Consider the following 23,260-nt stretch of genomic DNA (forward strand, 5'->3'; position numbering starts at 1 on the left):
GTTTGGATTCCGTAGAAATGTTGGAACACGTGAGGCAATACTGACCCTATGACTTATCTTAGAACATAGATTAAGGAAAGGCAAAGCTACATTTCTAGCATTTGTAGACTTAAAGACAGCTATTGACAATGTTGACTGGAATACTCTCTTTCAAATTCTGAAGGTGGAAGGGGTAAAATACAGGGAGCAAAAGTTTATTTACAATTTGTACAGGAACCGGATGGCGGTTATTAGAGTCGAGGGGCATGAAAGGGAAGCAGTGGCTGGGAAGGGAGCGAGACAGGGTTGTAGCCTATCGCCGATGTTATTCAATCTGTATATTGAGCAAGCAGTAAAGGAAACAAAAGAAAAATTCAGAGTAGGAATTAAAATCCATGGAGAAGAAATTAAAACTTTTAGGTTCGCCGATGACATTGTAATTCTGTCAGAGATATCAAAGGACCTGGAAGAGCAGTTGAACGGAATGGGCAGTGTTTTGAAAGGAGGATATAAGATGAACATCAACAAAAGCAAAATGAGGATAATGGAATGTAGTCAAATTAAATCGGGTGATGCTGAGGGAATTAGATTAGGAAATGAGACACTTAAAGTAGTAAAGGAGTTTTGCTATTTGGCGAGCAAAATAACTGATGACTGCCAAAGTAGAGAGAATATAAAATGTAGACTGGCAATGGCAAGGAAAGTGCTTCTGAAGAAAAGAAATTTGATAACAATCCGAGTATAGATGTAAGTGTCAGGAAGTCTTTTCTGAAAGTATTTGTATGGAGTATAACCATCTATGGAAGTGAAACGTGGACGATAAATAGTTTAGACAAAAAGAGAATAGAAGCTTTCACAATGTGGTGCTACAGAAGAATGCTGAAGATTAGTTGGGTAGATCACATATCTAATGAGGAGGTATTGAATAGAATTGGGGAGAAGAAAAATTTGTGGCACAACTTGACTAGAAGAACAGATTGGTTGGTAGGATATATTCTGAGGCATCAAGGGATCACCAATTTCACAACAACAACTACAACAACAAACCCTCTTAATGCCCTCTATAACACGACCAGTGCAATTCTCATGGCTCTAGGTAAGTATTGTAAGCGCCCACCAGATAAATATAATTCTCTCTCTCTCTTTTCCTTTAAAAGTCCATCTCTCTCTCTCTTTCTCTCTCTCTTTTCCTTTATAAGTCCACAACTTAAATTACAAATTCCTGTGTACTGACTGTAGTTACAGTGACCCTATATTAAGGATGGAAGAAAGTGAAGAAACTTCGCTTTAAAACAGACTTGGCTAAATGACAACCAGGCCTGTCATAGAAATACACAGAGTAAATTATTTAAAAATCCTCATCACTGGAGACTTTTTAAACTTCCCTCGCACACCAGGTGTCACTAATGATCATGCATCTTTCAAAATGTCTGAGATGAGAAGTTGAAGCTAGTGTGGTTAGTGCATAATTTGATCATCATATTTTCATTACATTAGCAAGATACAATTCAATACTCATAATACTTACTTTTGTTCGTTTTATAGGAGAAGTAAAGCCCTGTCGTGAAAAATTAACTTAGGTGCACAAGTATGGTAAGTAGACCCATAGATGGCGAAAGTTATCCACTACGCAGCATTTGTACTTTTCTGTAGAGTGCCATAAGACTATCCTGATGTGATCAGCATTGTGGCTACCACATTCACTGATGTACAAAAGAACTGTTGCTTTGTTGAACACGAATTGAGCAACATGATGATATAAGTAAACAGAGTATCTGGATCAGTATGATAGTTGTGCTCATGTGTTTATTTATTTATTGTTCCGTGGGACCAAATTAAGGAGAAGTCTCGATGGTCATGGAACGAGTCAATACATGAAATTATAACACGATATTAGAAACAGATGAAATGAAATACAAAAAACATATTCAAGTGACAAGTCTTAAGTTTAAATAAAGAAAATCAACAATGTAACACTGGAATTCGTTTAATTTTTTACCTCTTCCAGGAGGTCCTCGACAGAATATAAGAAGTCAGCCATGAGGAAACTCTTCAGTTTAGACTTAAAAGAGTTTGGGCTACTGCTAAGATTTTTGAGTTCTTGTGGTAGCTTATTGAAAATGGATGCATCAGAATACTGCTCTCCTTTCCGCACAAGAGTCAAGGAAGTGCATTCCACATGCAGATTGGATTTCTGCCTAGTATAAACTGAGTGAAAGCTGCCAACTCTTGGAAATAGGCTAATATTGCTAACAACAAACGACATTAAAGAAAATATATATACTGTGAGGGCAATGTCAGAATTCCCAGACTATTGAATAGGGGTTGACAAGAGGTTCTCGAACTTACACCACATATAGCTCGAACAGCCCGTTTTTGAGCCCTTTTTGAATCAGTAGAATTACCCCAAAAAATAATACCATACGACATAAGCGTATGAAAACATGTGAAGTAGACTACTGTTCGTGTTGAAGTGTCACTTATTTCAGATACTGTTCTAATGGTAAATAAAGCAGCATTTAGTTTCTGAACAAGATCCTGGACATGGGCTTTCCACAACAGCTTACTATCTATCCGAACGCCTAGGAACTTGAACTGTTCCGTCTCGCTTATAATATGCCCATTCTGTCTGATCGAAATATAGGTTCTTGTTGAATTGTGAGTTAGAAACTGTAAAAACTGAGTCTTACTGTGATTTAGCATCAAATTATTTTCCACAAGCCACGAACTTATTTCATGAACTACATTATTTGATAATGTTTCAATATTACACACAATATCCTTCACTACCAGCTGGTGTCATCAGCAAACAGAAATATTTTTGAATCACCTGTAATACTAGAAGGCATATCATTTATATAAATAAGAAACAGCAGTGGCCCCAGCACCAACCCTTGGGGAATGCCCCACTTAACAGTGCCCCATTGGGACTGAACATCACTACCACTATCAATATTGTGGAGAATTACCTTCTGCTTTCTGTTCTTAAAGTAAGAGGTGAACCAATTGTAAGCTACTCCCCTTACTCCATAATGGTCCAACTTCTGCAATAATATTTTGTGGTCAACACAGTCAAAAGCCTTCATTAAATCAAAGAAAACACCTAGCGTTCGCAACCTTTTATTTAATCTGTCCAAAACCTCACAGAGAAAAGAGAATATAGCATTTTCAGTTGTTCAACCATTTCTAAAACCAAACTGAACATTTGACAGCAAATTATGTGAATTTAAATGCTCCAGTAACCTTGTATATACAATCTTCTCGATAACTTTAGCAAACATTGATGGCATAGAAATAGGTCTAAAATTGTTAACATTATCAATTTCTTCCTTTTTATAAAGTGGCTTCACTACCGAGTACTTTAATCGGTCAGGAAACCGACCACTCCTAAAGAAAAAGTTACAGATATGGCTAAGTACTGGGCTAACATACATAGAACAATACTTCAGTATTCTGCTAGATACCCTGTCATATCCATGAGAGTTCTTGGTCTTTAGTGATTTAATTATTAACTCAATCTCCCTCTTGTCAGTATCATGGAGGAGCATTTCAGGTAACAGTCTCGGAACACTTTTTTCTAAGAGCGCTATATGATTCCCTGTTGGGTCTAGGTTTCTATTTCGTTCACCTGCTATATTCAGAAAGTGATTATTAAATATTGTACATATACGCGACTTATCAGTAACACGGAAGTTCCCACTACGTAATGATTCTATATCCTCAACCTGTCTCTGCAGACCAGCCACTTCCTTTACAACTGACCATATGGTTTTAATTTTATCCTGAGACTTAGCTATTCTATCTGCATACCACATACTTTTTGCCTTCCTAATAACATTTTTAAGCACCTTACAATACTGTTTATAATGGGCTGCTGTATTTAGATTTTGACTGTTTCTAACATTTTTATACAACTGCCACTTTGTTCTACAAGATATTCTTATCCCTCTAGTCAGTCACCCAGGCTGCCTGTTTGTGCTAGTACCCTGTTTTGAATGTTCTAACGGAAAGCAACTTTCAAAGAGCATGAGAAAAGTCTTGAGAAAAGCATTATATTTATTGTCTACTGTATCAGCACTAAAACATCTTGCCGCTCTTGTTCCTTGATGAGCTTTACAAAGGTCTCTACAGCAACTGGATCAGCTTTCTTAAACAGCTGATGACTATATTTAACACGTGATGCAGCACAAAAATCTTTTAGAGTTAAAATTTGTGCATCATGATCTGAAAGGCCATTCACCTTTTTGCTAACAGAATGCCCTTCTAGTAATGAAGAATGTTATTATCCATTTAAAAGCAATAAAGCATTATTTTGTGAGTTGCTTCACTTGATTTTGCTGATCAGTTCTGTGAGAGATTATATGTTGTTCCCACCGTCATTCCAGGGCACAAGTTGTGTTCAAAATGCTTTGAGCATTCCCTAAGTGAAATTTTAAGTGTAGATCTAAAGGAGCGAAACTAAGACACGTGTGTGTGTGTGTGTGTGTGTGTGTGTGTGTGTGTGTGTGTGTGTGCGCGTGGGGGGGGGGGGGGGGGAAGCAGTAAAGACTATCACCGATGAAGACTGTGCGGAAGTGGAAGCAGCAGAAAATACAGAAGAACTGGATAAACTTGATACAAGTTTAACTGGTATATGACTCGCCAATGAAAAAACAAACACGTTCTCCAGTTCCAAACCAAAAAATGTTATGGTAAACGTAAAATAAAATACAGCAAGCCAATATATCCTAAAGAAAGAGGCTTGTATGCTACATGTTCCAGGAGACAAATATGTGAAGACAGTACTTCCCATCCTCAAGCACAGCAAGTAAACATGAGGAAAAACACAAGCTAATGACTTATATAGACTAACAGGTGGGAAAAGATTCGTATTCTTACTTTTGTTCTTCCATTATGGACAAGAGAAAAATGGTGTTTTACAAAGAATGTTGCATGAAGTTAGTGAGATTTCTGATATTAAAGGAATTTGATCATTGTCTGACTCTACGTAATGCTGGAAGCTACCTAATGAAACAATATTGTGTGTCAGGAATTTTTATGCAGATGATGAGCACTGTCATCTTATGCCTGGTTCGAAAGATTATGTTAGCATAAAAAAGAATGTTCATATTCCATAAAGTTTTGGGACTGAAGCTGGATAACGTTGACTTCCTGTCATGATATTTTAGCTGACAACCACTCAGCCATTTTTAGGATGGCTGTCTGCCACTTCTGGATGTCTTGATAAGATGCAAAGGGGATGGGTCATTGGGGCATTTCATCTACTGCATGCAAGCCCACACAGACATAATTGTGTTTGCAAACATCTAGCTGCCACCACCCATCACAGACTATAGGCATCCTTCCAACGTTGGTGCAATGGGCACATGTTGTATCTGATGGAGACAGGCTTGTATGAGAGCTGGAACATCTACAGTCAGTTTTCAAAGATAATGCATATTATCTACATGAAATCAGCAATACTTTAAGGACTAGGGTGTTCCTACTGTATGACAACACTATTTTGTCCAAATTAGGCAGGATCGAAAACATCATGTCAAAATAACCTTTCACCCCCCTACAGAGGCTTGCGCTCTTCTTGGTTAGAGGGCAAAGGAGTATCTGGGATTGTGGAAGACTGTAATCTACAGAATACCTCGCCAGCGTGGCAAAGCCTACATTGGTAAGATGACACACACAGTTCGTGAAAGATCCACTGAACAAGATCATCACACTCACCTTTTGCAGCCCAATAAGTCAGCCATAGCAGAACTGTATTTCCACAGGACATTCCATGGATTGTTCTGCCATGGAAATCTTTGCTTCTACAAGAGCCTTCTGAGTTTCAATTATTAAGGAACTGGTGGAAATAGGTTTAGTACAAGATCTTATTAACTGTGATGGTGGCTTTCAACTGGACAAGTCACAGGACCCAGTGATTTCTTTGATTTCTTCAGAAAGAAAATATTTTATGACCAATGACATGTGCAGTGACATTTAATTTTATTATTTTGACATTTGAATCCTAACTCTGTGAGTGCACATTCCAACAGAGAGCACACATGTAGTATCACATTATGCATGCACCTGCGCACCATAGATGGAACAGTATTTGAGGAGAGCATTTAAGTCAACCAAGGTCATTCATGCAGTGGCTGGCTGCCTTTGTGCATGCATCTTCGTGCCAATTTTTGGTATAAAGGTAGTGATGTGAACTAACAACCTCTACTGCAAAACATCCACATGAAGATGGCTGAACGGTTGTCAGCTGAAATATTGTGGCAGGAAGTCGATGTTGTTTGGCTGCAATCCCGAAAATTCATGGACTACTCTTTATACCGGGAAAATTTCAAGAATCACACAACACTGTTCATCCTCAGAAACGTTTAATACTTCATAGTTTAGAAGAGTTGTGTGCAAATATATAAGAAAATTTATCCTAACATTAAACCAGGATTTTCAAAATTTTGTCAAATGTATCCTAAATGGTGTGTACTTGTTGGTTCAACAGGAATGCATGCTGTGTATGCACCATACACCAGAATGATGTCACTTTTACAGGACCTAAATTTAAATATGAAAGATGATGTAAGTTCTTTCACAGATAAAATTGTTTGTAGCACCAAAAAAATTAACAATTTACATTGAAATTAAATTTCAACTTGAAGATTATGACAAAATAAATTTCCATGAGTGGGTATCAGTCAAAGGAACTCAGTTCTACTGATATAACCCAACCATTTAATGAATTTACAGGTCTGATAGTAACTAAACTAGAAACTCTAGTTCCACATTGTTACATAGCAAAAAGTCAAGTTGCATATTTGAAAGAGAGAAAAAAATAATATAAATGAAAATGAGGCATTAGTATTAATGGATTTTGCTGAAAATTGTGGTTTTTTGCTACAACATGCAACACAAACCTACCATTGGTCTTCCATGTCATATGCTATACTTCTTGCTGTTATATGCTACAAAAATCCTGATATTGAAGAACTATGACATTTATCATTATGTTCTAGTTACAATGATTTAAATCATGACATTGCTTTTGTCTAAAACATTCAGTCAGAGTCATTTACGCATTGCTGTCCTATTGTTAATAAAACAGAGTATTTTACAGATGGGTGCAGTGCTCAATACAAAAAGTGCAAAAGTTTTCCTGAATTTGTGCCTTCACAACGTTGATGTTAGAATCACTGTCACATGGTATTTCTTTCTAACAAGCCATAGCAAATGGCAGTGTGAAATGGATGGTGACAAAGTCCAATTTACAGGGACTGTACAAAAGGAGCAAATTTCTCATGCTAAGAAATGAGTTTAGTGGAGAAAATTTTTCTAAAATCCCCCTTTTTTATATAGAGGACACAAGTTAATTCTACAAGCAGTAATCTGTGAGAGTGATTTACAAAATCAAAAACTGTAGTTAGTATCAGAAGTTTCCATCAGTTTGTCAACAAATACTCTGTCTGCAAAAAAAGTTGGCAGTGACAATAATTACACTTTGCAATTTAATTTTTCTGGTGTGCAAACACCTATTGCCGACTCCTTGAAAGTAAACTGTTCTGTTTGCTGCAAATATGATTCCAAATGGTGTATCAGTCTTACTGAAATTATAAATTTATGCCAGGGAGATGCTGGAAATAGATATAGGCATGCACCAGCTCCATCGGTATATTTTTACAGGCCACATAGGGTTGATATTTGTCAGATCCCATTTCAAAGTTTATTATGTACCATACAACAACTGACAATGACATGCAGGCAACACAACATTTCAGTGGAATTCCTATGACACAGCTCAAGCAGTGGCTGCAAAATCTGAGGTGTATGTTGCATGGTTGGGTATAGTTACAGCAACTTAACAACTACCATAGGAATGGGTTGCCTCCCTCTCCTTGGTGCATGACCAAAGTCACCTGTATCTTTAAATTTCTTGATCAGATTCTTTGGCTTATTTATTGAGACGGGGGCTCTTTGCAGCTGTTTGTGTTGGTGATATTCCCCCACCGGAGCACTGCTATTACTGTCATTCTCATAAAACAATTTTACAAGCATTGCACAGTCCTTCTTCTCAGTAGCTATTGCATGTTGTACGAAAAACTTCAATCTTCTTAATACTTTATACCAAAAGTCACATTACAAAAGAAATAAACAAGTGTCACCATGCGACAAAGAACATACTGATGTTAAAAAACAAGAAACATTTCACATTCTGATTGCTTGCAGTGCAATATATTTAATTGGTGGTAGGAAGTGGAATTATTATTTTTTCAGCATACTTCATGACCACACCGATTAATGAACATACCTATGATGGTTCAGTGTCCTGCAATATATACGGCCTGCATGGCAGCACTCTGAACACCTTCAGTGATAGAGACATTATTGCCTTTCGAACTTGCCATATGGCAGAGCTTGCTAATAAAGACTTTGGTAAATCTGCTTATATGTCGCTTTCTTCTTTGTCTTTATATACTCATAATAAGAGAAAAATATCTGTAAATGAGTCTGCATTCTTTTGGGTAAAAGGTAAAGGAGTATGCGAATATGTAAAATTTGTTGGTGATTGTACTGTATACTTTCATAAATAAAACTAATTTTTCTGCAAACTTCTGGGCATGAAAATCCGGGGAAAAACATTGTCTTGGGTTGGGGGATGTAGTATGGTAAGGGTTGATATGGCATTCAATCAAACACTGGTCAGGCACATATTTTTAGTGTTGCCATGGCAACAATTGCAGTGAAAACTGAACACTGTCGGCAGCCAAGTAAAAATATTACAGTTTTCTGACTAAAGCTGAATTGTTGTTATGTGACTAACATATGCAGAAAACGACAGAGTGTTAATGTGTATATGCATGCACATAAATACTGATGCCTTCCAACAATTACAAACTGCTTGGATATTGGTAACCAAGGTACTTTCTGCATGTTTCAATCTGGTGATGGATAGCTGTAAAATTTTCTTGGTTTAGTAAAAAATACATCTTCACAGGCCAGCTAGCAATAGATAGATGGATGGATGGAGAGGGGGAGACTGCGGGAGGGAGGGAGGGAGGGAGGGAGGGAGGGAGGGAGGGAGGGAGGGAGAGAGAGAGAGAGAGAGAGAGAGAGAGAGAGAGAGTAGTAGTAGTGGTGGTGGTGGTGGTGGTGGTGGTGGTGGTGCTGCTGCTGCTGCTATAAATATGGAGCAAAAATAGAATTAAAAGTTTGCTATGACCCACCTGCAAAGTAAGATGAAAGATATTCATTTTTTTGGCAAGGTGATTTTCATTTGCAAGAACAAATTTCAGCAATGTAATTAATGCTGTAAGCAGCTCTTTCCACTGGTAATTTAGACGAACACGACATCTCTTCTGGTAACACAGAACTCGATGAACAACACCAACACAGAGCAAGTACAACTCCATCGGCAACTTCTTCATCATGTGGCTCATAATGAACTCCACCAGCAGGTCTACACACAAAAGACAATTGCTTTCAGTACATCTCACTGGAGACATGAAAAATATGCACATGCAATTATATGGATAGTGATACAGAACACATTCCAAATTCAGTGAAGAAATTTTTCGTTATTTCTAAATTCTCCTTTTTCTGAATTAGTTCATCAATACCCATATATTCACTAAACTAATCTCTCTCTCTCTCTCTCTCTCTGTCTCTCTCTCTCTCTCTCTCTCTCTCTCTCTCTCTCTCTCTCTCTCTCTCACACACACACACACACACAGAATGAAAGTCTAGGGTGACCGCAGGACCAAAGAGATTGTTCTAAGCTCAGACAGTATGATGTTCTCAGTAGGAAAAAGCTTTTCTTGAAGAAAGAGGATAGTTTGACTCACATTCTTTGCATACAGAATTCTGCATGTAATAGACATACATGTCATTTTAAATTTCCGTAGGATGTTCCTTACCGATAGTCACAATATGTTCATATGTAGTATCTTCACAAGTACGTCCCTGACACTATGACTTGGGAACCTATATGTTACAAAAACATGGTTAGTCTAGAGACTGTAATAGCATTTAAATATCCAGGGATAACAGCATGAAGTGATATTAAATACAAAGAAAATCATTAGTAGGTAAAGCAAATGGCAGATGTGGAATTTTCATTTATTTATTTATTTATTTATTGTGGAGGGGGGGGGGGGAGGGGGGGGTATCTGTGGAAGAAAGGTGCATTTATAAATGAAACTGCATACATGATAAAGATACTTGTGCAGCATTTTCTACAGTGCTGACCTAGCTTTTTAAAAGCCCTTACACATCAGGTAGGGCTTATGCTGAAGTATACAGTCATTGCAATTACAGTTAACTTCTCAACAAGATTATGTCATCATTATGCCCACGCAAGCTAGTGAGCAAGTAACCTGTGGCTTGGTCAAAAGTCACAAAGCTATTAAGAAACAGAGCAACTATCAACCAAGTTGGCACCAAAGAACCAACCCATCAGCAATGGATAACTCTGCTTTTAGCATGTGACAACATATCTGGGTATAAGAAATATGGCCTTTATTTTGGAGGAACTTGTAATCCTGGCCAGATTAAATGACTGCTTCTCAGAGTCAGTTAATTATTAAGAAATACACCTTGCAGAGATTTTAGGAAATATAGGAAGCATACACATATATTCCTGCAATTGCAATGCTTAGTTAACTACTTTATAAATAACTTGTTGTTCACAGTATAAGGTACAATTTTTGTAATGTTAAGAATCTGTTGCTAGAGTTAACCACAAGCACATGGCAAGTTCTCTGTAAATGCTGCTACTGATAACTGCACAACTGCTATGAAAAGAGTGCTTTGCCAATAAATATGGTACACAAATTGAATTATTATTTTCATTCTCAAGGCTGTAATATCTGTGAAATTCACTAATGATAAATACAAACTGTAGATGTTCTACACACACACACACACACACACACACACACACACACACACACAAGCCTTATTTCAACATGTAGTCTTAATCTTTTCTGGTTTGTTTCCTCTACATATAGTTACTGTTTGGCTTAGAAACCCTGATGAACCAAAAATTATTTTGAACAATTAGTTCAGGATCTCACTGGAAGTGTAAATAGTTTCGAAAACGTGCTTGACATATTAGCAACAAATAACTCGGAGCATGATGAGAGATACAGGGCTTAGCCAACACAAGGTTATTGCATTGAGATGGAACACTGTAAGTCCAAATTCACCAAAAATAAATGCAAAAGTATATCTATTTAAAAGAGCTGATACAAATTCAGTTGATGCTTTTCTAAGGGACAGTCTCCACTCCTTCCCAACAAACCACGTATGGCGTAAAGTCAAAGAAATAGTATTAACAGCAATGGAGAGACGTATGCCAAATAAATTAATACGAGGCAGAACTAGTTCCCCATGGTACACAAAACAGTCAAGAGACAGTTGCAGAACCAACGGAAAAAGCACGCCAAATTTAGAAGAACACAAAACCTCCAGGATCAGCAATGTTTCACAGAAGCTCAAAATTTAGCATGGGCTTCAACATGAAATGCTTTTAATAGTTTTCACAACAAGACTGTCTTGAAATATGGCAGAAAATCCAAAGAGATTCTGGTCGTATGTAAAGTAGACCAGCGGCAACGGACAGTCAATGGTAATGTTACCAATGACAGTGCCACTACAGCGGAGTTATTAAACACATTTTCTGAAATTACTTCATCAAAGAAGACCAAGTGCATATTCCAAAATTTGAATCAAGAAAAGCTGCCAACATGAGTAACTTAGAAATATATATCCTTGATGTAGAAAAGCAACTTCAATAACCTAACAAAACCAAGTCTTCTGATCCAGATTGTGTATCAATTACTTCCTTTCAGAGTACGCTTTTATAACAGCTCTGTTTCAGCAATCATACACAACCACTCACTCAATGAAAGATCCATTCTAAGGACTGGGAAACTGCACAGGTCACAACACTACTCAAGAAGGGAAATAGGAGTAATCGGCAGAATTACTGGCCCAGATCACTAATGTCGATTTGCGATAGTATTTTGGAACATATACTTTGTTTGATCATTATGAAGAAAATGATCTGCTGATACTGGTCAGTACAAATCCAGAAAGTATATTTATTGTGAAATTCAACTACCTCTTTATACACGCAACCCCCATCTGACCACCTGAGTGCCCTACCTGTCCCACCACATCCCCTCATGCAACCACAAACAACACTGTGCCATCTTCCACCAGCACTCTGCTATCCCTCCTTCTCCACACCATAGCCTTCGTTTTAGCCCCAACAGCCAGACTGTTTCTCCCCTTGTGCAGTCACTCACAGTCTGGCCTCAGTGACCAGAGACAGGGGTCGCGCGCGAGTGTGTGTGTGTGTGTGTGTGTGTGTGTGTGTGTGTGTGTGTGTGTGTGTGTGTGTGTGTGTGCACGCGCGCACATTATTTTGTCTACTTAATAAGAAGGCCTTCTGGCTGACAGCTCACATGTTTAGATGCCTTTCTGTGGAGCCTATCTGCCACTCAACATTTCCTGCACATGGTTCGTAGCAATCTACCCTTTTCATAATATTGTCACTATTCCCTCCTGGATTTTCCACCGTTTAATCTGTGTAAATTATTTAGATAATGATCTGAGCAGCTTTCTTATAACCCAACGGAGATAGCATTTTGGGTTGCAAAAGGTGGAGTAATTTTCATTTTCAGGTATGTTGTATGTAATACCCTTCTCACGAAGAATCCTATTTTCAGATATTGGCCCCCTTGTGTGATATCCATCATCTTGAAAAAAACCACTAAGAAATTTCACTAGTTACAGTTTTCCCTCAGTAACTCGCTTCCAGTGCATTTTAGACAAAAATATGCCATTATTAGCTTTAAAGAGTGTTAAATTTACTGCAAGTTTCATACACAACAGGCTGTGAACACCTGAAAAGATGTTATGAAATCACAGAAAGTTAAGAATGTCAGTGGTTTTGCCTAAATAACTTTTCTTTGTATAATTTTCTGCACAGTGCATAATAAACAATGTTGTAGAGGACTTAATTTTCTTCTAGAGTCATACCAAGTACTTGTAATTACTCCCTGTACACACTGTGAAATGTTGCATTAACAATTTTAGCGGAAGTTGACTCGAAAGTCAGTAAAAAATAACAGTCCTGAATATAACTTCATCTTTAAGCCATTATGTATGCAATATATATGTTTAATTGGTCAGATACATATAATTTATAGAGATTAATTATTTTTGGAAGATAAAAATACCAATTTTCAACACTTTTATACATATGTATATTTCAACAAAATACAGTTTAAAACTAGATCTTAAATTTTATTTTGATGCTCTACACAAAATTTTAAGTTAAAGGTTCATCAACTTCTGTTGTTTTGCCTCAGATGAGGTTAGTGTTTACACTTCATCACTTCAACCAATAGGCAGTGGATTATCTAATTCATCTTCCATGTTGAACTCCACCTCTGGTGCATTACCACATGATTCAGATCCACAATGAACACACACAATGGAGATCAAAGTCCTGCTTTTTGCAGTCGTAATTGTACCCACAGGTCTTTTGCACTGGCTTGAAATCATGTTCAAGCGAAGCCTGTGGAGCTGTTTCTTTATTCACTGGCACTGGGATTAGACCATCAATATCCTCCTGGTCCCACTTGAGGATGTCATTTTCATACCCCATCCACATTTGAACTTGCAGATAAGTTCTATGTGCATGATACTGAAGGGCATCCCTTGTTGGAGGTAGGCATGTCAAATCGAATTTTGTTTTTGTAGCAGCTTTAAGAAATCAAGATATCAAACTCATCTATAGAAGTGTTTGAGACTCCTCCATAGTGCCACAAGGAATTTTTTCAGTTGCTTTCACGATCTCTTTTTCTGAAGCCAAAACTTTGAAGATTGAAACACTTTTAATCTATATCTACATCTACATTTATACTCTGCAAGCCACCCAACCGTGTATGGTGGAGGACACCTTATGTGCCACTGTCATTACCTCCCTTTTCTGTTCCAGTTGCGTATGGTTTGCGGGAACAACGACTGTCGGAAAGCCCCCGTGCGCACTCGAATCTCTCTAATTTTAAGGATGGAGATCACGAAATAAAATTTGATGAGACAAACGTGCTAGCGAAGACGCTGCATTATTATACACTAATGTATAGAGAGGCAATTGAAATCCACAAACATCAATACAATTTTAATCGTAAAGAAGAAGGATTAAAATTGGATAAGATATGGCGGTCGACGTTGCATCAATCACGTGACAATCGATTGCCTGCAATCGAGAGAACAGACGATAGCCAGAGATAGCTACACATCGACGCCACTTGACGTGCGGTGGCGCCCTCTACAATCTTCATATAAGCGGCGGCCCCAGCTCCTAGTAGCCAGTCGTCGACTCACCTCTGAAGATGTTCTCCGTAGTTGAGAATGAAACGTCAGGGAGAAGAAGTTCTACAGATCGACCACGGCAATTTAGTCCGGAATCTGATGAAGACGCCGGCCGTGAAAGCCTACATGGGATGATTGTCTAATTTTACATTCGTGATCTCCTCGGCAGGTATAAGTAGGGGGAAACAACGCACCCTCTCGAAACCTGGCGAGCAAGCTACACCGCGATGCAGAGCACCTCTCTTGCAGAGTCTGCCACCTGAGTTTGCTAAACATCTCCATAACGCTATCACGGTTACCAAATAACCCTGTGATGAAACATGCCGCTCTTCTTTGGATCTTCTCTATCTCCTCTGTCAACCCGATCTGGTACGGATCCCACACTGATGACCAATACTCAAGTATAGGTCGATCGAGTGTTTTGTAAGCCACCTCCTTCGTTGATGGACTACGTTTCCTGAGGACTCTCCCGATGAATCTCAACCTTTTACCCACCTTACCAACAATTAATTTTATATGATCATTCCACTTCAAATCATTCTGTACGCATACTCCCAGATATTTTACAGAAGTAACTGCTACTAGTGTTTGTTCCACTATCATATAATCAAACAATAAAGGATCCTTGAGGGTGTCATTTTCATACCCCATTCACATTTGAACTTGTAGATAAGTTCTATGTGTATGATACTGAAGGGCATCCCTTGTTGGAGGTAGTCATGTCAAATCGAATTTTGTGGGAAGCACCACTCTCAAGTGTAGTGCAAAATCTAATTTTATGTTGTAGAAGCAGAGCAGAGGTGGTATTGCGATCACTTATCACATGGAGGGACAGAATGTTATACCTGAAGAATGTTTTGGGATATAGCATGTCTCCTATGTTACCCCTTCCAAATTTTCAAAACTACACACTGTCTCGTATTAAAGCCATTACGAAAAACAAAAGATCAATGTCTTCTGCTATACCAACAACAGAACCATGCATGTTCAAAAGAAAACAAAATGGCAGCTTTCACAATTAACATATTTCTATCTTCCATTGCTTGTTTGGTGACCATCTGTACTCTGAAATCCCTTCTGAAGCAATTGAGATGAAGCAGGTTCGTTTGTTTATTTTTTTCATTCAATAACAATTTATCCTTTGGCGTCTGCAGAAACATGGTACCATAAAGGTAAATTTCTGCACAAAATTGAAGCTTGGAATGACGAGCTCCTTCGGTGCTCTTTTTGTTCTTTTGTTTTCTTCTGTGGGGTACCCATTGAAGACTATCACACCATTTTGGCCATCATGTTCCAGTACGTAGGTCACAAATATTCAAAAAAATGGCAAAAAAAACTTTCATTCTGAGTCCAGTGAACATGGTGTAGGAGGTAGCTGCCATCTATTACATCAACTTTTCTCTTTCCCATTTCTACGTCACTTAGTAAAAGTGTGAAAGCAGAGTACAAAGTGGCCTTTGTCTTTTTGTGAATGTATTCCCTAGAAATTACAGGAATCTCATGAGTTCATGAGATGCTTAAAGATAAAATTACATTCAGGAATAAATCCTCTACAACAAAGGTTATAGCTTACTGTGCAGAAAACTGCACCAAAAAAGTTATTATGGTGAAACCACTGACATATCTAACCTTTAGTATTTCATGACTTTCTGCACATGTTTGAAGTCTGGTATCTCAATAGCTGTTCAGAATTTTCCATGTTATATATGTAACATACAGAAAATTTAAAGCTCTTTAAACTGATAATGGCATATTTTTGCCTAAAATGCAATGTAAACAAGTTACTGAGGAGGAAACTGTAAAAGGTAACATTTCTTAGCAATTTTTTCAAAATGGCAGATAATGCACAAGGGATAGATGGTCTAAAACTTGAACTTTTCACAAGACTGGTAATACGTAAAACAAATCTAAAAATGAAATTACTTCACCCTTAGCAACCCAACTCCATTTTCAGAGCTATTTCTACTGGGCCATAACTCTGTTTGCAGACGATGTTGTCATTTACCAATCAATAAAGTTGTCAGAAGATCAAAACCGATAGTAAAATGGTTTAGAGATGATATCTGTACGAAGCTTCTTGACAGATTAAAACTGTGTTCCGGAAAATTCCATATCAACACACACTCCGCTGCAGAGTGAAAATCTCATTCTGGATATCTGTATGGTGTGAAGAGACATCATAATGAAAAGTGTGAAGTCATCCAAATGAGTACTAAAAGGAATGCATTACCTTCAGTACACAATAAAACACACACATATAAAGGTTGTCAATTCAACTAAAGGCCTATACATCACAATTACGAATAACTTAAAAGCGAACAATCACACAGATAATGCTGTGGGGAAGGTGAACCAAAGACTGTGTTTTATTTGCAACACATCTACTAAAGATGACTACATTTATCCACCCTCTTTTGGAATATTGCGGCACAGTATCAGATTCTTACCAGATAGGACCAACAGAGGACATTGAAAAAGTTTAAAGAAGGGCAATTTGCTGTGTATTATCATTAAATAAGGGAGAGAGTGTCACTGAAATGATATGCCAGTTGGGGTGGCAGTTGTCAAAACAGAGACCTTTTCATTGTGTCGAGATCTCTTCACAAAATTTAAATACCTACCAGTCTTCTCTGAATATGGAAATATTTTGCTGAGTACCACTTACATAGGGAAAAATGGTTATTGTAATACAATAAAAGAAATAAAAGCTCACACAGAAAGATTTATGTGTTTGTTTTTCCAGTGCACTGTTCATAACTAGATAATAGAGAAATAGTCACAAGCTGAAGGGGTTTGATGAACCATCTGCCAGGCACTTAAATGTGATTTTCAGAGTAGTCATATAGATGTAGATGAACATTAGGAACACTATCTTAATAAAGTGTTGGTTCAGCAGTGATTAGGCATGGCATGGATTTGACAGGTCCTTGATGGGTTTGCGGAGGCATGTAGCCACAATGTCTACACAAACGTCATGCAACTCTTGTAAATTATGGACCCGTGATTTGTGGGCACAGAGCTGGCACCACTGTGGCCCGGGCGTGTTCCCTCTGGTTCAGATCAGGCCAATTTGGTGACCACAAAATCAACAGTGTTTCCTATCACACTTCTCAAGCAAATTTAGCATCATTCTGGCCTTGTGACAGGGACAGTTAGCCTGAAGGAACACACCACTGCAATGGGGCTAGACATCAAGCATGAAGGGATCATCAGTGTATTTTCTACATCTACATATGTACTCCACAAGTCACCATATGGCGAGTGGCAGACGGTGTCCTGTACCACTATTAGCCATTTCCTTAGCTGTTCCACTTGCAAACAGAGCAAGGTAAAAATCACTATCTATATGCCTCCATATGAGCCCCAATTTCATATATCTTATCTTCATGGTTCTTACATGAACCGTATGCCATTAGGAGTAGAATCACTCTACAGTTAGGCTCAAATGTCTATTCTTTAAATTTTCCGATAGCGCTCCTCAGAGAAGAATGTCACCTTCCCTCCAGGGTGTCCCACTTGAGTTCCTGAGAAGTGTCTCCATTATACTTGTGTGTTGTTCGAAACTACTGGTAACAAATCCAGCAGCCTGCCTTGAATCTTACCCAGTGCGGATCCCAAACACTCGAACAATACTCAGCAATGGTTTCCACTAGTGTCCTATATGTGGTCTCCTTTACAAATGAACCACACTTTCCTATAATTCTAGCAATGAACCAAAGTCGACCGTTTGGCTTCCCTACTATATTATATAATTATATCATATTTTCACAGTCAATGATGATATTTACTTTGTTCTTTGCATTTCACATGTTGTGTGTAAGTCTTTCTGAAAGTTGTTCATCACTATCAGAAAACTAATGACTGTCAGTAATTGTCTGAAGATGGCATATAAAACAAAAATCCCCATATGGACACAAAAAGCAGCCATGAAAGCCAAAAACTGGTTGGAAAAGTACATTAATCCTGTACAACAGTTTCTGTTTCAATTGATAAATATGAATAATTATACCAACCAGTGATGGAATAATGCATTTAAAATTTGCGAAACTGCTACTGCCTTCTTGTTCTCAAAACAACAGACTGATAATGAGTTTTAAATGTTGCTGAAATCATGAAATAATGTTTATAATTGATTCACAGAAAAACAGAAAAAAATGCCTCATTTCTACTATGAAAAGGTTGATCCTTTCATATAGAAGGGAGTTAAGACAACGATTGTCTAAAATTTTACAGTAAGGTATCACACTTTTGATACACATATATTGTTGTTCAAGAAGTGTTTGGACTTCAGGATGGCACGAAGTTATCCTGATTTTGGTTTGAACTGCTACAAGTGCAATTTATCCCTACTATGAAACTGTCCTTTCATTGGTTGAGGACTTTGGAAGATGTATAGGGTCACATATGTTGAGATTTGTTATGCCAGCTACATTCTACATCTACATCCATACTCCGCAAGCCACCTGACGGTGTGTGGCGGAGGGTACCCTGAGTACCTCTATCGGTTCTCCCTTCTATTCCAGTCTCGTATTGTTCGTGGAAAGAAGGATTGTTGGTATGCTTCTGTGTGGGCTCTAATCTCTCTGCTTTTATCCTCATGGTCTCTTCGCGATATATATGTAGGAGGGAGGAATATACTGTTTGACTCTTTGGTGAATGTATGTTCTCGAAACTTTAACAAAAGCCGTACCGAGCTACTGAGCGTCTCTCCTGCAGAGTCTTCCCCTGGAGTTTATCTATTATCTCCGTAACGCTTTCGCGGTTACTAAATGATCCTGTAACGAAGCGCGCTGCTCTCCGCTGGATCTTCTCTATCTCTTCTATCAACCCTATCTGGTACGGATCCCACACTGCTGAGCAATATTCAAGCAGTGGGCGCACAAGCGTAGTGTAACCTACTTCCTTTGTTTTCAGATTGCATTTCCTAAGGATTCTTCCAATGAATCTCAGTCTGGCACCTGCTTTACCGACGATCAACTTTATATGATCATTCCATTTTAAATCACTCCTAATGCGTACTCCCAGATAATTTATGGAATTCTCAGTATAAGTGGGGATAATTACTGTCGCATATTACGTGAAGATATGAGAATACAATAGACCACTAGAGGCCTTACTCAGAATAAAATCAACAATAAGATATAACACTAACAGACAGATATATGGCCACAAGTATGGTACATGCTCTTGCCAGACATGAGGGAAGGATCAAAGAATAAGATGCATGCTCACATTCAGATACATAATTCTTTTTGTGGCAAGAGGTGCTCCATAATTTCTGTATTTGTATGAAATAAACAAAATACTAAGTGTTATGTGTGATTACAGAGGTTGAGGAGAAGGGGGGGATGGGGGGGGGGGGGGAATAGAGTATGCCAGAACATAAGAGAGGAAGAGAGACTTTATGACAGCTGACTTTCTAGATAACTAAGAGTAGCAATAAAGGCAGACATGAAACATCCTCGTAGTGATATCTGCAACGAAATTGGGAGCAATTTACATCATGGAAGAAACTTTTCCATATCACTAGAAAGAAATACAACTGCTGTTGACCAAGGATTTACAAACTGAGGTTAGGAGATAACAGTAATCAAAAATGTCAATAAAATGTCTTTTCCATGAGGTACATATGTAGCCTCAAGATTTTAAATTAAAATACTAGTTTTTAACATAAATTGTTTGGCAAAATTCTTATGTTATATTAACAATTTTTGTTAAAGAATATTTGTGAAACGGATGATTGTTTGTGTCACATTCACTAAGCGAGTACAAAAGAGAAGTGCAGTGTCCTGCTGTGCATTAACACATGTAGCATAACACAGGTGGCATTCCTGCTAGCTAGTACCAGTACTGTCACTTGACACTCAAATTACAATTTTTTTATATAGTGTTGTGTGAATGTTGACTACTATTTGTGGGCCATAGTGAGAAAGTAGTGTTAACAGTTCTAGCTACTCACACTCAAAAGAGAATAGTTTTTTAGACAAGAAGAGGGAAGCAGAATTTTCAAACTGGGTAAGATAAAATCCAGGAACATACAGCGATTTGACTGATAACTGTTTTGTGAGCGATTCATATTTTACAGAGGAAATTATTAAAAAAAAAACAACAGATTTATCATTTATTATAAACATCTTGAAATTCTGAAAACAAGATGGTCTTTAAAAACAGTTGTTCCACTTTATATCCAAATTTACAGAAATTTCTAACCAAAATATTACATAACAAAAAATCACCTGAATGGAAGTTGAGGCAGAGATGATGATAAACTGCTAGAAGCTGCAACATCTGCCAGTGCTTCTTCTGCTCAAGAAAATGTATGAAAGAAGCTAGTACTGGACACAGCAATGTTGTCAATAAAAGGAAGACTGAAGTGTAAGAAACTATAAGTTGTGATATTACGCAGCCAATTCCAAAACCAATCTACTGCAAAGTAACTCACATACGAAAAGAATAGAAATCTTCAGAAAAATATAATCTGTATGATTCAAAATGCAGGAAGTCAATGAAGTCATTCATAAGAGACAACAACAATTCAGTGAGTGCACTTAGCTCTTCTTTTCCTAACAGTACTTTGTGTAACAACTCGGAGGCTCACAATAAAATCTAGAAACATTTGCACCAATAAAAGTAAAACCTCTGCCCCTGAAAGAACTCACCTGTTCCTAAGAGTAACTACTGAAAGTAGCTTAAGAATATTCGAATACTTAGGGAAAAGTTTGCCTGGAAACTATCTAAACCAACTGATAGCTGATGTTCAATGAATTAAGTTAATGAAACCCATCTATTTGTTGATTTCATTACATAAATTTATGTTCAAGAATGAATGAAGTCGATTGTTGCAACTACTGTAGTAACATGTGCTGCCTTGGGTCGCAATTGGAGCAACTGACATCTTGTGGTGAAACTGGTGATTTAGGAGAGTCAGCACACTCTCTCTTCTACTTGCTATGCATGCAATATTGCTATTGATGGAAGTACGCCCTGCGATAGCGTCTATATTGTACGTCATATAAAAATGGGAATAAATAGGGCACATAAATTGTCTGACAAACAAGAGTCTGAGTCAATACTCTTAGATGTAAATACAGTATGGCACATTTACATTTGTTAACAAAGAAGCTACTAATTATAATATGAACTAGTCATATCTACAAAAACTATTGCTAAGGACACATTCACTATTTTTGTTAAAATATATTAGTATACTGTAGAAAGCTTACTAACCAAGCAATGTTGAGGCCAGTGGTTGAGCTGGAGATATTTTGTCCACTGCCAGCTTTCGATGGCGCATTGGCAACCTATGCAGTTGCACCTTGAAGATGAGGTTTGCATCGTGCATCAGTGAATTGGCATACTGGTCTTCCGAAATACAGGTAAGGATGAGGAAACACAACTTGACATTGTTTGTACTGGCCTCAGACTTTGTATCTTGCATCACAATCGAACTGGGAAGAAAAATACATATGTGAGAAAAATGTATGTTATACAAATGTTTACTCCTGCAATGAATGACATCCGTACGCTTTAGATCAATGCAACAATTGACACAAGTTAATGGTAGCATTTAATAATGAAAACCAAATTAAAGTTGCATTTTTATTGTTACAGGCACTAGCGGAAATACCCTCGTGTGTTACATCACTACTATTTTTACAAAATTCATCTGTAAATTATTACCTCACTGTTCAATTATTTGACATCCACTGCTAGAGAGAAGCCCCTCTAGACTTAAGTCTTCAGCTATGGGCAACCATGTCGCTCTTGCATGTTTCCTGTCATCTATCCACCTTCTGCTAGTCATTTTATCAGTCTTTTCTTATCTTCTGGAATCCAGAAAAGCACTTCCTTGGTCCACCACAATCCATTCACCTGATTACGCATTGCACCTATCTAGTTTTCATCTTTGTTATCTTCGTAATTATGTCTTTCACTCCAATCTGACACCCTGATCTATTTGCCCATTTTGCTTTAGTAATTCCTAAAATGCATCTCTACCCCGCCCACTATACAACACTTAGTTTTTGAGTGATGTTTACATTTAAAGTCTATGTCTCACTACCAAAAGTAAAAACTGGTAATGTGCCCAGTTATAAACTTTCCTTTTCAGAAACTTTGTATTGAAAACACTTAGTTTGTCAAAAGCATTCAAGGAATTTTCACTCTTCCATTTATTTCTCTTGCAGCCATCCAGTCATTATCTTCAACTGTCCTAAATACAAAAACTCGCCAACTGGTTCTAGGAATTGCTTGTAACTTCTCATTATTTTCTTTTAAATATGTTTACTATTGCATCAGGCTTGACACTGGAGTGGAAAACAAAATTTGCATTGTTGTGCACCACTCACCATTGGGGTGGAAAGGATTAATTGTTATTTGTAAAAACCTGGTAAACAACAACAGACAACTTCAGTTTTAATTATTGTAAACTTATGAGAGAGACATGTTGGAAGCCATCTAATGTCAGTTTGTGGGGTATTATGAAATGAACAAGATCTATGTCCACCAATTCAGGGAAACGTAACAAAGACAATTTACCACTAATTAACAGTCTGAAAATATACTGTGGTTTATCTAAATTTCATGAATTGAAATTTATCTAATAATTTAGTCACTGTTTTAAATGATTAATTGGACAATGAATGTGTAATTATTATTACAAACTGTGTCAAACTTCAGTAATGCTTACTGTGACAATAGGATCAGACTGCAAACTGTTATTTCCAAATGATAATTACACAGGCCAACGAATTTTTTTTTAAAATCGTTTTTACTTTGATAAGCAGGCAAAAAGGAATACAAACGTCTCAAAAAATGAGATCGACAGTAAGTGCCAAATGGCTAAGCAGGGATGGCTAGAGGGCAAATGTAAGGATGTAGAGGCTTATCTCACTAGGGGTAAGGTAGATACTGC

General features: G+C 37.7%; 1 protein-coding gene across 4 annotated transcripts in view; it reads right to left on the bottom strand.

The window, feature by feature from the left end:
* The window catches only part of LOC126365861 (armadillo-like helical domain-containing protein 3), a 128,508-nt gene that overhangs the window by 35,237 nt on the left and 70,011 nt on the right, over positions 1 to 23,260 (bottom strand). For all 4 annotated transcript variants that reach the window (XM_050008529.1, XM_050008530.1, XM_050008528.1 and 1 more), the window contains exons 10-11: positions 21,574 to 21,794; positions 9,186 to 9,418 (exon numbers count right to left, since the gene is read on the bottom strand). In XM_050008529.1, the coding sequence (XP_049864486.1) occupies positions 9,186 to 9,418; positions 21,574 to 21,794 (454 nt within the window). The remainder of the gene's footprint in view (positions 1 to 9,185; positions 9,419 to 21,573; positions 21,795 to 23,260) is intronic.

This window comes from Schistocerca gregaria, chromosome 4, assembly GCF_023897955.1.
Source record: "Schistocerca gregaria isolate iqSchGreg1 chromosome 4, iqSchGreg1.2, whole genome shotgun sequence".
In the NCBI taxonomy this organism is placed as follows: Eukaryota; Metazoa; Arthropoda; class Insecta; order Orthoptera; family Acrididae; genus Schistocerca; species Schistocerca gregaria.